Source organism: Notolepis coatsorum (genome assembly GCF_963971535.1).
Source record: "Notolepis coatsorum genome assembly, chromosome: 20".
Taxonomy (NCBI): domain Eukaryota; kingdom Metazoa; phylum Chordata; class Actinopteri; order Aulopiformes; family Paralepididae; genus Notolepis; species Notolepis coatsorum.
The window spans coordinates 33817022-33840317 of NC_140184.1; the positions used below are offsets into that span (position 1 = coordinate 33817022).

Sequence of the window (23296 nt, forward strand, 5' to 3'; positions counted from 1 at the left end):
AGCATTAGTAAAAGTCAAGGGCAGCATGAGTAGGAGTCATGGACAGCATTAGTAAAAGTCAAGGGCAGCATGAGTAGGAGTCAAGGGCAGCATGAGTAGGAGTCAAGGGCAGCATTAGTAAAAGTCAAGGGCAGCATCAGTAGGAGTCAAGGGCAGCATTAGTAAAAGTCAAGGGCAGCATGAGTAGGAGTCATGGACAGCATTAGTAAAAGTCAAGGGCAGCATGAGTAGGAGTCATGGACAGCATGAGTAAAAGTCAAGGGCAGCATGAGTAGGAGTCAAGGGCAGCATCAGTAGGAGTCAAGGGCAGCATGAGTAAAAGTCAAGGGCAGCATGAGTAGGAGTCAAGGGCAGCATGAGTAGGAGTCAAGGGCAGCATGAGTAGGAGTCAAGGGCAGCATGAGTAGGAGTCAAGGGCAGCATGAGTAAAAGTCAAGGACAGCATGAGTAAAAGTCAAGGGCAGCATGAGTAGGAGTCAAGGGCAGCATGAGTAAAAGTCAAGGGCAGCATGAGTAGGAGTCAAGGGCAGCATGAGTAAAAGTCAAGGGCAGCATGAGTAGGAGTCATGGACAGCATTAGTAAAAGTCAAGGGCAGCATGAGTAGGAGTCATGGACAGCATTAGTAAAAGTCAAGGGCAGCATTAGTAGGAGTCAAGGACAGCATGAGTAGGAGTCAAGGGCAGCATGAGTAAAAGTCAAGGGCAGCATGAGTAGGAGTCAAGGACAGCATTAGTAAAAGTCAAGGGCAGCATCAGTAGGAGTCAAGGGCAGCATCAGTAGGAGTCAAGGGCAGCATGAGTAGGAGTCAAGGACAGCATTAGTAAAAGTCAAGGGCAGCATCAGTAAAAGTCAAGGGCAGCATGAGTAGGAGTCAAGGGCAGCATCAGTAGGAGTCAAGGGCAGCATTAGTAAAAGTCAAGGGCAGCATGAGGAGTCAAGGACAGCATGAGTAAAAGTCAAGGGCAGCATGAGTAAAAGTCAAGGGCAGCATGAGTAGGAGTCAAGGGCAGCATGAGTAGGAGTCAAGGGCAGCATTAGTAAAAGTCAAGGGCAGCATGAGTAGGAGTCAAGGGCAGCATTAGTAAAAGTCAAGGGCAGCATGAGTAGGAGTCAAGGGCAGCATGAGTAAAAGTCAAGGGCAGCATGAGTAGGAGTCAAGGGCAGCATGAGTAGGAGTCAAGGGCAGCATGAGTAGGAGTCAAGGGCAGCATGAGTAAAAGTCAAGGGCAGCATTAGTAGGAGTCAAGGGCAGCATGAGTAGGAGTCAAGGGCAGCATGAGTAAAAGTCAAGGACAGCATGAGTAAAAGTCAAGGGCAGCATGAGTAGGAGTCAAGGGCAGCATGAGTAAAAGTCAAGGGCAGCATGAGTAGGAGTCATGGACAGCATTAGTAAAAGTCAAGGGCAGCATGAGTAGGAGTCAAGGGCAGCATGAGTAGGAGTCAAGGGCAGCATGAGTAAAAGTCAAGGGCAGCATGAGTAAAAGTCAAGGGCAGCATTAGTAGGAGTCAAGGGCAGCATGAGTAAAAGTCAAGGGCAGCATGAGTAAAAGTCAAGGGCAGCATTAGTAGGAGTCAAGGGCAGCATGAGTAGGAGTCAAGGGCAGCATGAGTAAAAGTCAAGGACAGCATGAGTAAAAGTCAAGGGCAGCATGAGTAGGAGTCAAGGGCAGCATGAGTAAAAGTCAAGGGCAGCATGAGTAGGAGTCATGGACAGCATTAGTAAAAGTCAAGGGCAGCATGAGTAGGAGTCAAGGGCAGCATGAGTAGGAGTCAAGGGCAGCATGAGTAGGAGTCAAGGACAGCATGAGTAGGAGTCAAGGGCAGCATGAGTAAAAGTCAAGGGCAGCATTAGTAGGAGTCAAGGGCAGCATGAGTAGGAGTCAAGGACAGCATGAGTAAAAGTCAAGGGCAGCATTAGTAGGAGTCAAGGGCAGCATGAGTAGGAGTCAAGGACAGCATTAGTAAAAGTCAAGGGCAGCATCAGTAAAAGTCAAGGGCAGCATGAGTAGGAGTCAAGGGCAGCATCAGTAGGAGTCAAGGGCAGCATTAGTAGGAGTCAAGGACAGCATCAGTAAAAGTCAAGGGCAGCATGAGTAGGAGTCAAGGGCAGCATGAGTAGGAGTCAAGGACAGCATTAGTAGGAGTCAAGGGCAGCATTAGTAAAAGTCAAGGGCAGCATGAGGAGTCAAGGACAGCATGAGTAAAAGTCAAGGGCAGCATGAGTAAAAGTCAAGGGCAGCATGAGTAGGAGTCAAGGACAGCATTAGTAAAAGTCAAGGGCAGCATTAGTAGGAGTCAAGGGCAGCATGAGTAAAAGTCAAGGGCAGCATTAGTAGGAGTCAAGGGCAGCATGAGTAGGAGTCAAGGACAGCATGAGTAAAAGTCAAGGGCAGCATTAGTAGGAGTCAAGGGCAGCATGAGTAGGAGTCAAGGACAGCATTAGTAAAAGTCAAGGGCAGCATCAGTAGGAGTCAAGGGCAGCATGAGTAGGAGTCAAGGACAGCATTAGTAAAAGTCAAGGGCAGCATCAGTAAAAGTCAAGGGCAGCATGAGTAGGAGTCAAGGGCAGCATCAGTAGGAGTCAAGGGCAGCATGAGTAGGAGTCAAGGGCAGCATGAGTAGGAGTCAAGGACAGCATTAGTAAAAGTCAAGGGCAGCATGAGGAGTCAAGGACAGCATGAGTAAAAGTCAAGGGCAGCATGAGTAAAAGTCAAGGGCAGCATGAGTAGGAGTCAAGGGCAGCATGAGTAGGAGTCAAGGGCAGCATGAGTAGGAGTCAAGGGCAGCATGAGTAAAAGTCAAGGGCAGCATGAGTAGGAGTCAAGGGCAGCATGAGTAGGAGTCAAGGGCAGCATGAGTAAAAGTCAAGGGCAGCATGAGTAGGAGTCAAGGGCAGCATTAGTAAAAGTCAAGGGCAGCATTAGTAAAAGTCAAGGGCAGCATGAGTAATAGTAGAGGAGCAACTATGATCTAAAATGTAATCATTCCAAATTTTTTCAAAGATATATTCTGGAAGACTTATCTTGGAACCACTGAGACATAATCTATGACAAGTACACTCTGAGTCCTGAACGTGCTGGAGATATGTCTTAAGTGGCTGAAACGGTCGCAGAAATGATATGATCTGATATCTGCTTGGAGAATGGCATTCTGTCGTAAACTCCAAAGCGCGTTCCCGTTCAGCTCATTTGCATACAAACCACGCCCCCGACAGTCCTTATAAAGCAACTGTTGACGCAGCTGTATGAAATGGAATGGCGGAAGTGCTTTGAGAGCCGCGTGATTACGAAACCTAGCGTCAGTCAGTGCCAATCAGAGAGCGTCTCCGAGAAATGCGGCTAGGTTTCATAATCACGCTTGCGCCCATCAAAACTAGATTAGATTAATGTATTGGCATCATATACAGCTCGCGGTACACACCTGCCGCAGCGCGCGCACACACACACACGCGCGCGCAGTACTGTATATGAATGAATGACATATAATAGCCTACGGGCCGGCGGGCGTAATGATTGAAGCAGTATGGCTTATTATTCCATAAGCCTATAGGCTACTGTTCATTCGTAGGCGCACACAAGACTTGTTATGGAATATTAATGCAGTCTATTTCCACCGATTAGCTTTAGTTTTTATTTATTTATCGACTGTCATTTCAGTGTTGGTGTATAGGCTATATAGTGTATTTCAATATAAGTTTAATTGATATATTCGAAGGAATGTAGGTTTATAGCTATATCAACCCCCTCCAATGTACAGTAAATGACCAAGTATGGTTTTGTCAATATTCCAATGTACAGTTTTGCTTGTACAGTGTAAGTCTACCACCCCTCCAACCTCAGTTTCTACGTCAAATGTACTCTCTTTTCTGGACTCTTTTTGTATCACAAACAGTACTGTATTTGCAAATCTGGTATGTCATAAATGTATAGATGTAGCAGTACTGTCTATCTGTGTCGTGTGTGTCATATATGTTATGATGAATTGAAAATGGGGGACCCTGATGTAAACAAGACGAAATTCTTTCTCTGGTCTGCATTCCCTTATGTAATTGAGCTGTACTGTACTGTACCCATTCAGCAATCTGTTAATAAAGTTTTCAATCAATACCAATCAATGGGATACATTGCATGTTGACCTGCATTCTTTCAAATGTATATAATTAATCATTAAAACAGATGTGTAACAAATAAGAAATGCAAATTCCACAGAAGGCATTAAATTATTATTATTTTCAATCATTTCACAATAATTGCATAATTGTGTTTGAATATCTGAGTAATTAAAGTAATTATACATTTGTCAAATGCGTAATTTCTTATCGTACAAATATTGTCATATTTATTTTAATTATGATCAAGTAATTAATTCCAAGGAGGTCTGTAGCGTTAACATGAAGGAATCACTATGAGAACACAGTCTGTCAAGTTGTAATAAAGTTTTAAATTAGTCAATCAATCATGAGATTTGATCGTGGGCTGAGAGCATATTTAAGAGTGCTCCTCAGCACTCTTGGATCTGCTCTCAAATAAGATAATAAAATTTGAGGACTCCCACTCCCAGCCCTAATATGTCTTAAATAGGCCGAAATCTGGCTAAGACGAAATATTTTGTCGTAACTACGTTCGAGAATGAGACCCAATATGTGTTCTCCTGTGAGCTGATGTTTTTCATCATATCGTTTCCACATTCAAACTGTTCTCAGAATCCCAGTATTCCAGTATTCCAGGGAAACTGAGAAATCCCCTAGCTGGACAGAGCTACCTGCAGGTTTTGCATTAAAATGGGTCATTCCAACTAATATCACAGTGACATATCAATGAGAACATCTTAAGAGTATTCTAAGGTAGGCTAATAACCAGGAATATTATTTATTATATACTGTAGTACTATAATAATAATAATAATAATTGGACTTTGAAGAAGTCTTTATTCGGCATGCAGTGACACACACAGGAACACACACACATGCAATTTTAGTTGGGTCGCCGATGCGATTGAGTCTCTGCACTTGACCCATCCCGTCGTCCTTCCCCCCAAGGGCAGCCGGGAGCAGATAGGGGCTGCAGCGTGTGGCCGCGCCCCGGGGACCAATCCAAGTGCTCCTGTCCGTCTTCGTCAGGGACAGCGTTAGCAATCTGTTGTGCATGTTTTTCCATTGGGTTTCTCTTATCCGGGGGGGGGGGGGGGGGGGGGACCCTTGCGAGCACAGGGAGAACATGCAAACTCCACACAGAAAGGCCCGGGAGATACCCCACCTGGGTACCTGACAACACGGAAACTAGCTGTGAGGCGGCAGTGTTAACCACTACACCACCGTGCCACCAACTAGTATTCAGATGTCCAATCACTAGACCCAGTTATAAATGCACAGAAGCTTCAGTGTGGTTCCTGGACACAGATTCCATACACACGCCTTCAGCTCCTACCCTAGCAGTAATTGTGCACATGTAAAAGGCATGGTCCTCACCATGGGGAAACACACTAGGTCGCTTTAAACAGCACAGACTGTGCACAGCCCTGGGCCCTCATTCATCAATGTGTGCGTAGAACATGTTCTATTTCCACACGTAAGCACGGAATGTAGAACCAGTGTACGCACAGGAATGTCGGGATTCATCACACGTGCGTACGCAGGCTCTACGCACACCTGTCATGATGAATCCCACCTTGGCTCTGCGCCGAGGCTCGTGCACACTTTCACGTATTTGCATACCAGAAACGCCCCGATTAACCATATACGGTAATGGAATACACCCATGAAATGTGGAAAAATGGACTAAGCCGAGGGAAGCGTGTCATGAGACAGGCTGACAGACGTGTACACTTACGGTGATGTCGGATATGATATCTATTAACCATTGCTGCCTGGGCAGCGCAAACACTAATAAATACCGCGCTGGAATATGACTGCCTTTTCCCGTGTTGTTTGATTAATACCCAGGGATTAAAGTTCTCCTCAATTTGATTCCAAATCGCGATGGATCTCCCGTCAATTTTCTACCTGCTGCATATGATTTCTAGAGGCATACTACAATCTATTTTGATGTCAGTATTGGGTAGCCTATATAAACAATAATAGAGAGCATATACAAGAACAATGAATCTCACTGCATGTATGATGTAGCCTGCCTTTCAATACATGAACTTGAATTCCATCATGTTTGTGTGCGGGACTCACAAGGCTGTTGTCACAATGGGTGGTACCGGTACAGTAATAATTACAGTCCACACAATATCACGATCCATGCCATAGCCTATGTTCTATTAGGACATGATCTGTGACGACAAATGTTCTAGAATGTTTGAAGATATCATACTCTGACAGCATGCCTATGATCAACAAAAACGCGAACTTGAATCCCATCATATACATAGTCTGTCCACTATCTGGTGTCATTGCAATGCGTTTTCTATTCTTTCTTATACAGTAAAAAGGGGGAAGAACACTATATTCATATGACTTGTATTCTGCTTACAGCTTCGAAATTCCACTTGTTTCGTTTAACGTAAAGCCTTTTGAATATAATCAAAACGTTCCCGTGTTTCTGCGGTCTGCGCAAAATAATAACGAGTTGAGCTTTATGATTTATGATGAATTGAAAATGGGGGACCCTGATGTAAACAAGACGAAAGTTGGTCTGCATCCCCAATTAACAATTGTATGTACTGAGCTGTACTGTACTGTACCCATTCTGCAATCTGTTAATAAACTTTTCAATCAATCAATCAATCAAGCTACGCGGAGCGCAGTCAGTCAGTAGCCTACACCCCGTATATTCCGATAACGCTATATAAACCATGCTGCATTCATTCTGAGAGAAAGATCTATTATTCCAAATGCTATTTATAGGGTTTTGACCATAATTACACTACTGTTGCTATTTTACAATGAACTATAATGAACTACGGTTCGTACAGAACATGCCAGTGTTATTATGCACAGAAGCTCATTTCCTTGTTGTAATAATATATTCTACCACTGGGCGCCAGGTACGCCTGGTCTGACCTGTGCGTAGATGTAAGCACGGAGTCAAGTTCAAATCGAAATTGATGAATCCCACTCTTTGCTTAGAAATGATCGTACGCACAGGGTAAGCACAGATCTGCGCGTAGAACACGTTGATGAATGAGGGCCCTGGGTTCCAGGCCAGGGGCTTATTGCAGGTTATTGCAGGCTTTTCTCCTTAATCCCTAAGACAATATATGGTTGGGAGCCTGAAATAGAAGGGGAGGCAACTTTGGTAACATTAACAGAGAGAGGGTTCTGACCTGTGTTAAAGTACCATACATTTAATCTTGTTGGTGCTGTGATGATGATGATGATTGATAACATAAAGCATAAGATAAAGATAACAAGTTAGAGGAAGATGCTATCATATCATATACTGTATACACTAGGAATGCTGAACAGTAATTGGGATATCATCTACAAACTGATTCTATGTGTAAAAGATTTTAACATTTGGAGCTCATGAATGGTTGTTTCCATGATTGAATGGATGAAGGCCGATGAACAGTTGCTAGATACACTAGCCAAAACAGCTAGCCTAGATCAGACTACATCACCTACCATCACTGTGGTATGAGACCGTTGATAACCGGGAGTCTCCAGTATCCGTTATACCACCCAGATTTACATCTGAGGATCCCTGGGCCTGCTCTATTTCACTGACGGCTAATGCTGGCCCATGGAAGCTCATGGTGGCATGGGCTGCACAAATGGCCTAAAAACCCGTCCTGCCCTGCATCTGTCAAACCACTTTTAACTGCTGACCCTGACTCCAGCACACTCATCGGCTACCAGCGGACCCCGTCCGGAGATTGAGTCCTCCTCTGCTTCGCCGCAGGCTGGTAAGGGATGCTGCTGCTGTGGCCAGGAGGAGTGTGGGCGCCTCTCTAAGGAGCCCGTTCCTGCTGTCTCCACTCATGCTGTCTCCACTGGTGTGAAGGCTGCCACTGATGTTGGCAATACAGTGGCTACTGGTAGCCACCCCTACTCCTTTGGGGGATGTTCAGAGACTTGCTGCCACTCACATCCCTAGTTCCATTGGGGGGAGGCGCAGCTAGCTTGTTGTTGTTTATGTGGCTACTCCTGTGTGTGACACCCTTATTGTTGGTGACTCCATTGTGCACCGTGTATCTGTAAAAGACTGTGAAACCAGATGCCATTCGGGTGCTACAGTGGAGGACATAACATACAGTACATGCTGCCACGCTTGCTGCCAGGGGCGACATAGGCGGTTGCCTAAAGCGCCTCCCAAAGGGGGGCGCCAAAAACTGAGCCCAGCTAAAAAAAATTATAATAATATACTGTATATATATATATATATATATATATATATATGAATATGTTTTCTTTTATAATATTCGTTTTTTGCGCCCCTTTCTATATCTGCAACCAATATTTTGACATTTAAAAAGAAGAATCTAACATAAGGGAAAATTGTGGCAAAGATTTTAAATGCTAACGGTCAGTCTGGAAGAGGTAGAGTTGTCAGAACATGCCGGCTCATTGATGGGAACGGTGGAGTGTGTGTCGAGGCATCGAGGAAAGACTAGAGAACTGTGAAGACGCAAAAGCCATCCGGGGGGCGCCAGGGGTGAAGCTTGCCTAGGGCACCAAATGTACTAGGTCTGGCCCTGCTTGCTGCCACCTGGCCGCATGTCGTGTCTCTGATTGTTCATGTCGGAGCAAACAATGTCACAGTTGAAAAATCTGAACAATGGACCTATCTCAAACCCTGCCCTCTTTTCTTGATCCTCCAATCACAACTGTCGCTTACCTCGGACAAACTTGGTTTGTCCGAGGTAAGCGACAGTTGTGATTGGAGGATCAAGAAAAGAGGGCAGGGTTTGAGATAGGTCCATTAGAAACAGACTCTCTGGGAGTCTGGTAAAAGCTACTGTATCTCAGGCCCACTGCCCTGGGTTAGTCCAAGCCTGCTTAAGTCAAGTCAGTTTTATTTATATAGCACATTTACAAATGACTAACAGCCAAAACAAAGTGCTTCACAACATGGTAAAAATAAAATAAAAAAAGTAAGTAACCTTAAGTAAGTCCAATCCTTCCTGTACTAGACAGATTCAAAAAGCAAATGGTAATTGGACCTCCAAACCCAGGCTTGGGCTGTCTTTAGGTTGTTGTCATTCTCATTATTGTTTACTTTCTGATATCACATGCCTCCTGACATCACAAACTACCATTTCTAGCACTAGCCCCCCCCCCCCCCATGTCTACATGACTCTATTACTGTGGCTACTGTTACTATTGCAGTTAGGATCCCTGATAGGACAAAACATCAGTTCTCGCCACATAGGCCTACTACAAGCTTCTCCAATTTAGTAACAGTTGTCTTATTACCTTCCACTCACTCCAATACATTGTCACCTGATTCAGATTCCACCCCAGTCTGCCCTCTTAATCCACACTATTTTAGAAATAGGAAAGGCCTGGGGCCTTTGTCTCCCAGACTGATCCTGATATTTGAGTGCTAACTGAATCATGGTTAAATAAGTTGTTCCTCTATAATGTTATTTCCATTGTTGGAAATTACACTTTTAATTGTATGATTGTTTATTTATCACTTGCAAGCGGACCAGTACAATGAACACAGATCAAAGGCTGTCTCACCAACTGGTAAAGAGCAAGACCCTTCTTCTTGACTTTATAGGGCTGGCTAATTGGCTATTAAAGGGGAACTATCTTATAAATGGCCTTTTTCAGTGTTTAGCATTGTTTCCTAGCTATGTGGACTTATATTCATATGATCTACAGTATGTCTCTAATTATCATATTGGCGCATTCTTCCAATTCTCCTCTCACAATATTCACCCTCACTGAACTGAGTCATCTGAAAATGTGATGATTTGTGATGTCAGAGAGACACCGCTGCATGATAATGTTCAGGCGAGTCAGTAACTTACCATTGTGGTTGGAGCTCAGCCTCAAAACGGCTTAGGATCTTGAGGTAGAAAAATGCTGTTTTTGAGGACTTGATTAGAAATACAAAACAATGAATTAAAAAAAATATAAAATTACAGAGGTGTTCCATAAACTCACAGGAATTGTGTAAAAGTGCCCAAATAGTGAAAGAAATAGTAAAATAGTTCCCCTGCAAAAGACCTGACCAAGCAGGTGTTTGTGGTCTCAGAAAGGTCAGGTTTGTTTTTATGAACATTTGCCATGCAGAACACATCTATAATAATTTCAGAATAATTTGCAGAAACAGGAATGAGGAATAGGAACTTTCTAGAATATTAACAGTTGCAGTATGAGGAACAATGAACCAGACTTTACAAATGACTTAACCCGTGTCTGAGCTGATTGACCTGCATCTGGACTTCTGCTGACAGCATAAGTGTGTTTTGAACGATGTTCTATCACACTATATAACGTGTTTAGGATTGACAGAAGTGGAAAGGGAGGTGGAGTGGCAGTCTATGTAAAATCATGTCTCTCAAGTTCAAGTTTCAAGTTCAAGTTTCTTTATTAGTTGTCATACAGAAGTACAGAATACTTGTATACAAAATGCTTCTTTCTGTTACGCTCCAGAGACTGTGCTAGACAAAATAGATAAGTATAAAATAAGTATAGCAAGTATAAAATAGAAGTCAAGTACGTAGACAAAAGTGTTCAGTATATACATATATACAATGTACAATGCAGAGTAGAAGTAACTGAGTTACAATACAATATACTATACAGTGCAAAGCAGAAAGGGGATGAGGTACAATTTAGGTACAATTTACAGTAAGGTGTAATGAGGTATGGGTTGTAGTGCAAATACTTTACCAATCAATATAAAGTGTGTTTAGGTGTTCTAAAGTGGGTAAAGTGGGTGCTGCAGTGAGTTGTTTGTTTAAAGTGAGTGTGTGCGTGTGGATGTGTGTGCTGTGAGTGCATTTGATGGTTGTTACATAGTGTTATTGTTCATTGAGCATCCTGATGGCCTGGGGATAGAAGCTTCTTCTGAGTCTCTCTGTGCTTGCCATGAGACTCCGGTATCGCTTGCCTGACCGCAGCAGTTCAAAGAGGCAGTTGTTTGGGTGGCTGGAGTCTTTGATAATTCTCTTAGCCTTACCCATGCACCGCTTGTTGTAAGTGTCCTGGAGAGTGGGAAGCCCCCCTCCAATTGTGCGTTCGGCTGAACGGGCCACTCTCTAGAGTCTGTAGTCTGCTACGGTCTTGTGCGGTGCTATTCCCAAACCAGGAGGTGATATTGCCAGTCAGGATGCTCTCTATTGTGCATGAGTAGAAGTTCTTAAGGATCTTCTGACTGACTTGGAACTTCCTTAGGCGCCTGAGGAAGTAGAGGCGTTGTCGTGCCTTTTTCACAACACTGTCAATGTGTGTGGTCCATGTCAAGTCCTCGGATATGTGGGCTCCGAGGTACTTAAAACTGTTCACTCTCTCAACCGGTGCCCAGTCGATGCTGAGGGGGCTGTAGTCCCTGACCCCAACCTCCTAAAGTCCACAATCATCTCCTTTGTTTTGCTGACGTTCAGGGAGAGGCTGTTCTCTTGACACCATCCCGCTAGAACCTTGACCTCCTCCAGTTAGGCCCTCTCGTTGTTTGCAGAGATCAGGCCCACCACTACTGTGTCGTCAGCAAATTTGATGGTTGTGTTGTTGTTCCGCTGTGCCACACAGTCATGTGTGTACAGGGAGTAGAGGGGACTCAGAACACAGCCCTGGGGGGCCCCTATGTTGAGAGTGATGGATGATGAGGTGCAGTTGCCTGCTCTCACCACCTGGGGTCTGCCCGTCAAGAAGTCCAAGACCCACTGGCAGAGGTCATAGTTAAAGCCCTCTCTGTCACTGTCCTGAAAGCCATCACCATCCCAACATGTTTTCAACTAATTGTGCTTAAGATTAATTTGGGGCCAAATAACCCATTGATTGTGATTGGAGTGTATAGGCCACCTTCTGCTGACATCAGCTACATTGATAAATGAGCAGAATTACTCAGATGTTGAGATTATTGTCCTAGGTGATTTTAATCTAAATTGGTTATGTGATGTCTCCAACTATCTTAATAGCATTATACTGTACATTTAACCCAGCTGGTTACTGAACCTACCAGACCAAACCTGAAGAACTTAGCTAAATCTATTCTAATTGATCTAATTGATCCCGGCAAGCCCAGAGCCCTATTTTCTGAAAATCCGCCTAAAATATATACCTAGGTAAATGGAATATTGCTCCACTTCTACAAGGACCATTTGCATATTATTGGTATCTAGGGACATCTATGGACCTCAGGGAATGTATTCACAGTGTCAGAGATATTGTCTCTATTACTAGGCTTGCTTAAATTGTGATGAAACAAAGGAGAATATGAATTATGATTTTTCTTTGCATCTTTTACAGTGAATAACACCATGCTAATAATGACCAAACATTAAAAACTGCCCCTGATCTCGTTCAGTACCTTCTTGAGATCATGTGTACAAAATAATCGAAGTAAATTAATAATGGTAAGATGATTAAACAGAAGGTTCTGTAGATACAGTACTGAATTCTCCCATCCGGACCAATGCAATTTGAAATATTATTATAGAATATAGAATAGGAGGCTTATAAATTACCTTATTATAGCCAATTCACACATTTATATATACATATATTATCTTTCAAATGCCAGAGTTACATTTGGATTTAGTATCACCAGGCGTGCATAAGAACAGATAATGAAATCGACTGTAATCTACTGTACTTTTTTTAATTTTCCCCACAGTGCAACCGTTTTTAAACTAATTTCAGATCTAATTGTTCCTACATGTTAACAATAGGGAAGAGAAACTTGAAAGCCTTTCAATATTTGTCAAAAACTTTACCTTTTGTGGCTTATTATCCCGAATATTAACAGTTATTGAAATAATTCATACAGAACTCTGAACCTTGAACCCCATAAAATCTTCCAGGAAGTGTAGTTTTAAAAACTTTCAACGCAGAACGATATCTGTGGAACTCTGCTACAAAATGGCCACAAAAAGACTACAATTCAATATTTCCAAAATGGTCGCCCTCTCGGAATAGACTTCAACAAAAGCGAAAAGTTAAATCTATCTAATGACAATTTTAACCTATTGCTAAACTAACATATTTGTGATAATATACATTCTACATGCTGTTGTGACATGTTAGTGATGTTAATACTTGAATATGTCTAAAAAATATTGATTTATGACCAGATGTCATTTAGGGACCGGTACCGGTCCCATCGGGTGGAAGAGGTTAATGATATTGTCTCTTCATTGAGGGATTGTCAGGCTCTTCTCTATGCAGAAGACACTATTGTGTTGTGGACTCTCCAAAACTAGCCGCTGAAAATGTACAACTCTCCTTTAATATTTAGCAGGATGCGCTTATAATCTTAAACTGGCACTAAACTACTGGCATGCTATAGTTGTTGGAAATAAATATGTCCCCCCAATGAATGAAGGACGTATGACATGTGCACATATGTATTATGTTGTCTCTTTTGCCTTTACAGGATGTGTGCGAGTCACAAGTGCTTTCATGCAGTTTGTGGTTTTCATTGAGATTGATGTGCCTTTAGCATACACAAGTTGTTTCCAATAGAAAACGCTGGCATTTACGTTAGGTATGCCACAATTCGAAACCAAAACTCTGACTGCCCATCCAGAAGTCTGCAAATCATGTTATGATTTCTCAAAACACAACTGAGTGGAAACGAGGCATGCTGGTGGGTGAGGCTCAGCCAAGAGGTGGCCTATGGCCACACTCACTATTCACATCACAAAATGAACTCCCCACTCCCAAAATGTCTAATTGTAATTTTCTAAATGATAATCATTGCCCCAAGCTGTTGCCAGGTGAAACAATTGGGCTGTTGAGATTGCATTGGGTGAGGCTCGGCCATTTTGGTTTTGCTGATCCCTGTGAAATACTTCCCAATGCCTGATGTGAAACATATTCGCACACACTCCTTATGCCTCTGTAACATTCTGCACCAAAGCACAGGCTGATCTACCCTATACAGTAGTTTGTGAGGTATTGCACAGATTCACACACCCACACACAGACACTACCAAATGCATAATGTTCTTGGATAGGCTCCGCTTACCGCGGACATTATGAATGAATGGACCACTGTTTTTCTCCTCTAGGTATCATTTCGTCTGGAGTTTGAGTTCAGCCGGTCTGTGTTCCTGAGCCATGTCAGGGTCATTGTGGAGGCTAGCAGGTATGAACTCAAACCTAATCTGTATGTTAAAACAGTAAAGGTACAATATGCAGGGGAGGGGGGTTGCTTACATTTGTAGAGTCTGACATTTGTAAGGCACTTTGAAACAAAGGTATGGTTAGAATATCTTATATAATAACACAATTGTTGCAAAAGTTTTGTAGCCCCTGCCTTTGTAAACAACAGCTTTCTAGCCTCAAAACAGTGTTCCAGGGAACCAATCTTGTTTATTCACTTGTGAAAAATATACTTCTCTGACTCTCCCAAAACTAGTGCACTTAAACTCCAAATATGTTTACTGATGCCAACATGCATTGTTTGCTTGTTACTATTAAGAACCATGAAGGTCTGGCCTTAGTGCCCTTACATTAGACATTTATTATACCCTTACATTACACACACCCTTACATTACACACATATTATAGGCCTACCCCTACATTACACACATATTATACCCTTACATTACACATTTATTATACCCTTACATTACACACATATTATACCCTTACATTACACACATAGTATACCCTTACATTACACACATATTATACCCTTACATTACACATTTATTATACCGTTACATCCGCATTCATTATACCCTTACATTGGGCATTTATTATACCCTAACATTCCACATTTATTATACCCTTACATTACAAATTTTGTATACCCTTGCATTACACATTTATTATACAAGATCGTGTTTCTGGAGTCCTGCTGTTATTTCAACCACAGACGAGACGTCATTCAAATAGCAGCTACCTACTGTACTTAATCCACCACACATTAAGTGGCACGCATGACATTGAAACAAAAGAGCTGTAGCTAATGTTGTGGAAATATTTCCACTAGTAGTCAGAAGAACGAGTCCTGTGGCTTGTCCAGCTGAGTGCAAGTCTGATACGTCTAAATGGCTCAGATAGTTTGAATGTTTTCTTCTCTCTGCAGCGATGGAGAGGAGATGAGCTTATCTGATAATTTCAACAACATTTATTACCCACTGAAGTACGAGGCTGACCTGCTCTTCACTAGGTTTGTCATTTTCACCATATCCTCTTTCTATCCACTTGACTATAGACCCTTTTTCACTGTCACCTTGGCAAAACTCTGCTTCTGTCTCCAAACCACGCACATGTTGTGGAGACTCTCACTCCAGGGACATTCTGGGGACTAGGTGAAGGTCACTGAACGCACGGACATGTTGTCAGACGCTGCATGGTTTCATCTAGACTAACGTGAAACCAAATTGCACGCACATCCCCAATATGTCGTCATTATTTACAAACAGTAAAAGGGTCTATACTTAAGTATTTGAGGTAATAATTTGTCAGTAAATTAATAATAATTTAATAAATGTTCAATATTGAATTTAATGTTATTGAAGACGTTGATGTAGATAGCGTGTAGGTTTTGTGCCTCACAGCATAATATGCTTCAAAAGTCAACTGAGCTTTCTAAAAACATATGTATTGTGTATTCCCTGTATTTATGCTTATTCTTTACCTCTAAAGGGACTCCAACCCAACTCGGTATGAGATCGAAGCAGACCTGTCGCTAGAGAGGCCTGGAGCTATCGGTCCGCCATTCAACTTCACTTTCCAAGTGAGATCCGACTGCATCACCAAAACCATCAACCGCCACTTTGGTCGTTTAATGTGTTAGAAAATTATGCGTAACAACTTTATATATACTATGTAATGTCTCTATTCTGTCTCTCAGATGCAGAACCTTGGCTTCTTCCCAGTGAAGGATCTGCAGCTAAACATTGAAATTCCAGAGATGACGAAAAACGGAAACCAACTCCTTCAGATATCAGGCTTCTACATTGACCAGGTGAGAGACGAATGGGGACTATTAGAGTATGGGAACTCAATGACACTGACTCTGGTCATAGAGACCTGGCCTAATTTGATCAATTCATGTTTTGGGACTATATTATGCTTATACTCGATTCAAATTAAATGAAGTGGGTTTAACCCTTTCACTGCCACACTACCAAAATGGTTAACCCTTGCACTGTGACAATACAGAAGGTTAACCCTTTCACTACCACACTGATAGTAAAGGGTTAACCTTCTGTAGTGTGGTAGTGAAAGGGTTATAGTAGGAGGGGGTGGTGAGTGCGGGTCACAAGGGGAGCATAGGAGGATTACTGGAGGGATAAAGACTGAGCTACAGTACAAGACTGTAACTGGTATGTTCTTGTCCCCTCAGATAGACGGCACCCACTGTGTCCCTCCTCAGCACATGGCCCAGAGCAGGGCGGCACCTGAGGACCTCTCTCGCTTCTCACGCCTGGTAAACCGTCAACCACCCAACCTCACTCAGTACTGCTTATTTACACATTTCATATCTACAGATGTGTTTATATCAAGTTCAAGTTTGTTTATTAGTCACAATAAAATACATGTACTTTACGGTGAAATGCTTGGTTCTGTATGAGTCCCTGAGAGTGTGCTTCATACAGTAAAAAAGTAAGTAAAAAAGTAAGTAAAAGAGGAATATACCATATACAATACAGTCTAAGTACAGTGAGTAGAAATTTGTAAACAGTGAGGTACACATGCAGACAATGAGGTACAAAACTTTAAGGTAAGGTGCAAATGCAAATGAGGTATGAATGTAGTGCAAATCTCTTTAATAAATAGGTACATATAATGTAGTGTTAAAGTGTCTGAAGTGAGTGTTAATAAGGTGAGTGTTTGTTTAAAAGTGAGTGTGTGCATGTGGATGTGTGTGCAATGGGTGTAGATATGATGGGTTGTTACATAGAGTCATTATATAGATATACACTGACTCCTGTAGATATGTCTGTATGTATTTGTGTCCCTACCTTTATATATTTTTTTATTTTGTATTATCTGCATGTAGCCTACTGTATATAAAAACACAGTTCCCCCAACGATAATAAAGTTCCTCTCCTCTCCTCTCATCTGCTCTCTTCTCATCTCCATGTCTACCATGTATTTTTGCCCTTAATGCTGATGTGTATGTTCTGTCTGGTCTCTTTGTATAGAACCGATCCAACACTCTGACTCTGCCCATCCAGTGCACTGTCAACCTGGCCTCCTACAGGGAGGCTGGTGTCAGAATCACAGGGGCACTACGGATAGATGCCCTACATGCTGTAAGTATAACACATGATCACACTCACACACACACTGTTTAAATGCTATACTATGCTACTATTTCTATACTACTATGTACTATGTTAATATGCCTATACTACTACCTACTATGCTAATATGTCTATACTACTATGCACTCAGAGTGTAGCACTGCAAGTTCAACACTGCTAGATGAACAATACCACTTACCCTTAGCCGCCAGAGATGTACCCTTCCTGCTGACTTGTTGTACACAATTTGTAAGTCACTTTGGATACGAGTGTCAGCTAAATAACTACACACACACACACACACACACAGAGAAACACACGCACACGCACATGCACAAACACACACACACACACACGCAATATATTTTCCCCTTGCTCTCTCATCTTTGTATACATGATGGTTGTTATTCTCCCAGCTGTTGGATGTGTAAACGGAAATATACTGTAGCTGACTGACATCCTGTTTTGATCTCCATTGCAGCTGAAGTTTAAGATCCTTGAGCTGGTGACGAGTGCATCGGTGGAGCTCCCCTCCTCCAGTCCCATGTTTCTACATGAAGAAAGGCCCGTCAGACACGTAAGTCTGTCACTCACATCTGTCCAGTGTTCAAAGGGTGATGAAAAAAACATGATCATCTGATAATCATTCTGATCGTGTGTTCTGCTGACAATCTGTCTCAACTGTGGGAGAATACACACCTTCATACATAGCATCAGCTTCTTACTTAATAACATCAGTCAGATATATGTTAAGAGAAGTTCCTAACAGCCTCATTGTTATTAAGTTGTTTTGTTTTTTATTACGTTGGGTCTTGTACATTGTACAGTATGCAACATGTAACTGTGTGTGTAATTGATATTACGGAGGGTACTATTCCTGAGTGATAATAATAATAATAATGGATTCAATTTGTACCGCGCTCTCCATTCGTGAGAATCTCAGAGTGCTACAGGAGATATAGACAAAAGTTAAATGAATAAAACAATTTAAAATTAATAAAAACAATTAAAAAGACTAACAACCAGTGAAATGGAAGAACCTAAGAGTAAAATAAAATAAAAATAAAAATAATAGTAAAATGAATAGAAGTAAAAATAAAAGTAAAAGAAAATTCAGGCAAAAGCCTTGTTAAAAAGAAATGTTTTTAGGCCCCTTTTAAAAACCTCAACGGATTGTGGTGCTCAGGTGGATGGGGAGAGCATTCCAAAGTCTGGGTGCGGCAGAGCAGAAGGCGCGATCGCCCATGGAGTGCAGTTTAGTCCTGGGGGCTTTGAGGAGGTAGGCTGTGCCGGAGCGGAGGGAGCGTGGGGAGGACTGGGGGGTGAGGAGTTCCTTGAGATAGGCAGGGGCACCACCGTGTATGCACTGGTGAGTCAGGAGGGACACCTTGTACTCAATTCTGTGTTCCACAGGGAGCCAGTGAAGGGATCTGAGGGTGGGGGTGATGTGATCATATTTGTGCACCCTCATCAGGATCCTAGCAGCGACATTCTGGATGGTTTGCAGTTTTTTAATGCTTTTACTAGGGATCCCGATGAGGAGTGCAGTGCATGTAACAGTGTTTTTCACTTTGCTGAGCTTGGCATTCCATAAATGAAGCAGCGCATAATCACATTGCTTAGGTTGGTATTCCAGCATAATCACATTGTTTAGGTTGGTATTCCAGCACAATCACATTGTTTAAATTGGTATTCCAGCATAATCACATTACTTAGCTTTGGTATTCCAGCACAATCACATTGCTCAGGTTGGTATTCCAGCACAATCACATTACTTAGCTTTGGTATTCCAGCACAATCACATTGCTCAGGTTGGTATTCCAGCACAATAACATTGCTCAGGTTGGTATTCCAGCATAATCACATTGCTCAAGTTGGTATTCTAGCACACATTGCTCAAGTTGGTATTCTAGCACACATTTCTCAGGTTGGTATTCTAGCACACATTGCTCAGGTTGGTATTCTAGCACACATTGCTCAGGTTGGTATTCTAGCACAATCACATTGCTCAGGTTGGTATTCTAGCACACATTATGTTGGTATTCTAGCACACATTGCTCAGGTTGGTATTCTAGCACATATTGCTTATGTTGGTATTCTATCTAGCACACATTGCTCAGGTTGGTATTCTAGCACACATTGCTTATGTTGGTTGGTATTCTAGCACACATTGCTCAGGTTGGTATTCTAGCACACATTGCTCAGGTTGGTATTCTAGCACACATTGCTCAGGTTGGTATTCTAGTACACGTTTCTCAGGTTGGTATTCTAGCACACATTGCTCAGGTTGGTATTCTAGCACACGTTGCTCAGGTTGGTATTCTAGCACACGTTGCTCAGGTTGGTATTCTAGCACACGTTGCTCAGGTTGGTATTCTAGCACACATTGCTCAGGTTGGTATTCTAGCACAATCACATTGCTCAGGTTGGTATTCTAGCACACATTATGTTGGTATTCTAGCACACATTGCTCAGGTTGGTATTCTAGCACATATTGCTTATGTTGGTATTCTATCTAGCACACATTGCTCAGGTTGGTATTCTAGCACACATTGCTTATGTTGGTTGGTATTCTAGCACACATTGCTCAGGTTGGTATTCTAGCACACATTGCTCAGGTTGGTATTCTAGCACACATTGCTCAGGTTGGTATTCTAGTACACGTTTCTCAGGTTGGTATTCTAGCACACATTGCTCAGGTTGGTATTCTAGCACACGTTGCTCAGGTTGGTATTCTAGCACACGTTGCTCAGGTTGGTATTCTAGCACACGTTGCTCAGGTTGGTATTCTAGCACACGTTGCTCAGGTTGGTATTCTAGCACACATTGCTCAGGTTGGTATTCTAGCACACATTGCTCAGGTTGGTATTCTAGCACACGTTGCTCAGGTTGGTATTCTAGCACACGTTGCTCAGGTTGGTATTCTAGCACACATTGCTCAGGTTGGTATTGCTGTGTGGTGCTCAAGGCCCGAAAGGACCAGCTGCACTGCATGTAACAGTACTGTCCAAAATGCTGCTGTGTGCTGCCATCTATTGGTCAGTATGTAGAACCAACATTGTCTCAGTTTTCTCTCTTTCTATAGCTAAACAACACGCCTTGAGTAATGTTTTATTTGGTTTGTATTCACATGTATGTATGTATGTATGTATGTATGTATGTATGTATGTATGTATGTATGTATGTATGTATGTATGTATGTATGTATGTATGTATGTATGTATGTATGTGTATGTATGTATGTATGTATGTATGTATGTATGTATGTATGTATGTATGTATGTATGTATGTATGTATGTATGTATGTATGTATGCATAGGAGGGATTTTTCATTTGATTGATGTTTTCTAACAGCTTCTTACCTCTTCCTACAGATAATCCTGGAGATCAGAAAACAGGGAGATTACAGAATCTCTATCTGGATTATCATAGGGAGTACGTTGGGGGGGCTCCTGCTGCTAGCCCTGCTCAGTCTAGCTCTGTGGAAGGTAAGGATGACGTCCTGACATACTGAATTTCTTCTGAACCAAATCTTGCACAATCATCCTTCATTGATATAAATGGTTTAAAGGAATATTTCAGATTTTTGGAACCCTAAACCTATTTCTTACTTACCAATGATGATGTTGATCGGTAAAGTCCTTTCTCAGCACAATCCAAGCTGTTCCTCATACTAGCTCCGGATATTTAGCCACAAACCAATGCAAAGTCAATGGGGCCACACTTCTGTATGTACAAGCTGACTGAGGCACACTGAAATCTACTTTATGAGCACTATGGAATAGATTTAATTGAGCCTCAGTCAGCTTCTACAGACAAAAGCGTGACCCCCAATGACTTATCATGAGTGTGTGGCTAACTATCCAAAGCTAGTGTGAGGAACAGCATGGATTGCGCTGATAAAGGATTCTGCCAATCAACAACACACATTTGATAAGTAAATAATAGGGCTAGGGTTCCAAAAACCAGAACTGTCCCTTTAAAGTAAAATAGGTGTAACACTGATCCTCCTGTTTGAAATAGTTGAAGACGGTCTCTATATTCTTGTTTCACATAAGTCGCAGGACATTATGTTATTTAAAAATGTAAAACTGTGATCTCTTTCCATGATGGAAATAGTCTCTAGACCAGCCAAACAACATAACGATTTAGCATGGATAAGATTGCCATCTTGTGGTAGAGAATGTAACATCACAGTTGATTTCTATTCTGTATATAGGGAGGTGTAGTGGTTACGTAATTTTAGTTTTTTCGTGTTCCACCCTCTGTTCCACTTAATGTATTTCCCCATTGCCCATTTCTAAATCAACTCGTTTAAAACAAATAAAGCATGGACATTGGCATGGCGTACCTTTCTGTGCGTATTCATCCACAATCTATAGCTCAACATGAAAATATTCGCAATTAACACATTGGGCGCCAGAGGTCGCTGTGGGCGTATGGCCGTGTGTACCAGCACTGTAATGAATGGGCGTACATGCCGGTGTTTGCAGTGCTAAAACTATATTAAATATTATAGCTATGGATCTAATAATATAGTCGATTGTCATTGAGTTTCTTTCGGTCAAGATGCAAAAAACAGAATTTTTTTTCATCAATATACATTCCCGTTCTATACCGTAGTGAATATGAGTATAGTTTTAGAGTAATTCTGTGTAATCCCAGGAAACACCGCTAAACAGCGTTTTATTGCATTTCACTATGTCCGATATTATCGGCCTACCGATATTGGCATTAAAATGTGATATCGGAAATTATCTGTATCGGTTTTCAATTTCTTTTTTCAATTTTTTTTTATATTTATTTACCTTTATTTACCCAGGCAAGCAAGTAAGAACAAATTCTGATTTTATTTATTGTCAAAAGTATGCATAATGTTGTGTTAATTCCATGACAAGAGATATGTAATGTTAATTACCTGAAATTGTTCCGTTTTGGGGGGGGGGGACCCTGCATATATCGGTATCGGTTGATATCGGTATCGGAAATTAAGAGTTGGACAATATCGGTATCGGTAAAAAAGCCAATATATTTTTATAGGGATGTTCGATATACAGATATTGTCCAACTCTTGTGTACTTTTGACAATAAATAAAAATCTGAATTTGTTCTTACTTGCTTGCCTGGGTAAATAAAGGTTAAATAAATGTAAAGAAAATTAAATAATAATAATAATATTTGAAAACCGATACCGATAATTTCCGATATCACATTTTAATGCCAATATCGGTAGGCCGATAATATCGGTAGGCCGATAATATTGGACATCCCAGTATAAAGCGTTCCATTTCTCGCTTGGATCAACAATCAATCTGAAATCAACGCTAGATTATCGGTATTATGTTTCATCATGCATGCATGAAAGGGTTTCTACAGTATGCTTAGATCGTCACCAACGGAATACGTTACACAGCACATTACAGACACACGCTCCGATTGCGGGGAAGGGATTATCGGATCAACGCAAGATTGATAGCATATAGCCCTTACCTTGTCTGTGATGTACTGCAAAAAGAATATTCCAATTATCTGATCGCCATTCCAAGTATTGATGTCGGTCGTGTTGCCAAGATAATCGGGGCATGTAGAGGAGTTTCGGGAACGAGTCAAATGTGCAGGTCCTCTTCTCAGACCTGTGGTTACACTCTGGGGCAAAGCACTGCACGCATCATGCCGGCTAGCAAGCTAGCTAGCTACACTTCACGGCCAGCTGATACCACGATAGCTAACTAACGTAGTTCTTTTTTTACAACAAATTAAAAACCTTATAACTACCTTTATTTCAACCAAAAACGCTTAAACAATAATGTTAGTGGTAGAAGGGAACTCATGTTGTGCAAAAAATGGAAGCTTGTCAATTTCCATGCGGCAGAATAGCCGATAATCCATTTTCCCAATGATAAATCCCTATACGGGTGGAGAAAGTGACGTCAGACTACACCTCCCTATTGAAATAACATGCACT

The 23296-nt window shown here is 41.8% G+C and overlaps 1 protein-coding gene across 2 annotated transcripts in view; it reads left to right on the plus strand.

The window, feature by feature from the left end:
* Positions 1 to 23296, plus strand: part of itga11a (integrin, alpha 11a) — a 152655-nt gene that overhangs the window by 126822 nt on the left and 2537 nt on the right. For both annotated transcript variants that reach the window (XM_084337751.1, XM_084337752.1), the window contains 8 exons: positions 14135 to 14211; positions 15161 to 15244; positions 15724 to 15814; positions 15932 to 16045; positions 16427 to 16510; positions 17229 to 17339; positions 17812 to 17907; positions 20706 to 20819. In XM_084337751.1, the coding sequence (XP_084193877.1) occupies positions 14135 to 14211; positions 15161 to 15244; positions 15724 to 15814; positions 15932 to 16045; positions 16427 to 16510; positions 17229 to 17339; positions 17812 to 17907; positions 20706 to 20819 (771 nt within the window). The remainder of the gene's footprint in view (positions 1 to 14134; positions 14212 to 15160; positions 15245 to 15723; positions 15815 to 15931; positions 16046 to 16426; positions 16511 to 17228; positions 17340 to 17811; positions 17908 to 20705; positions 20820 to 23296) is intronic.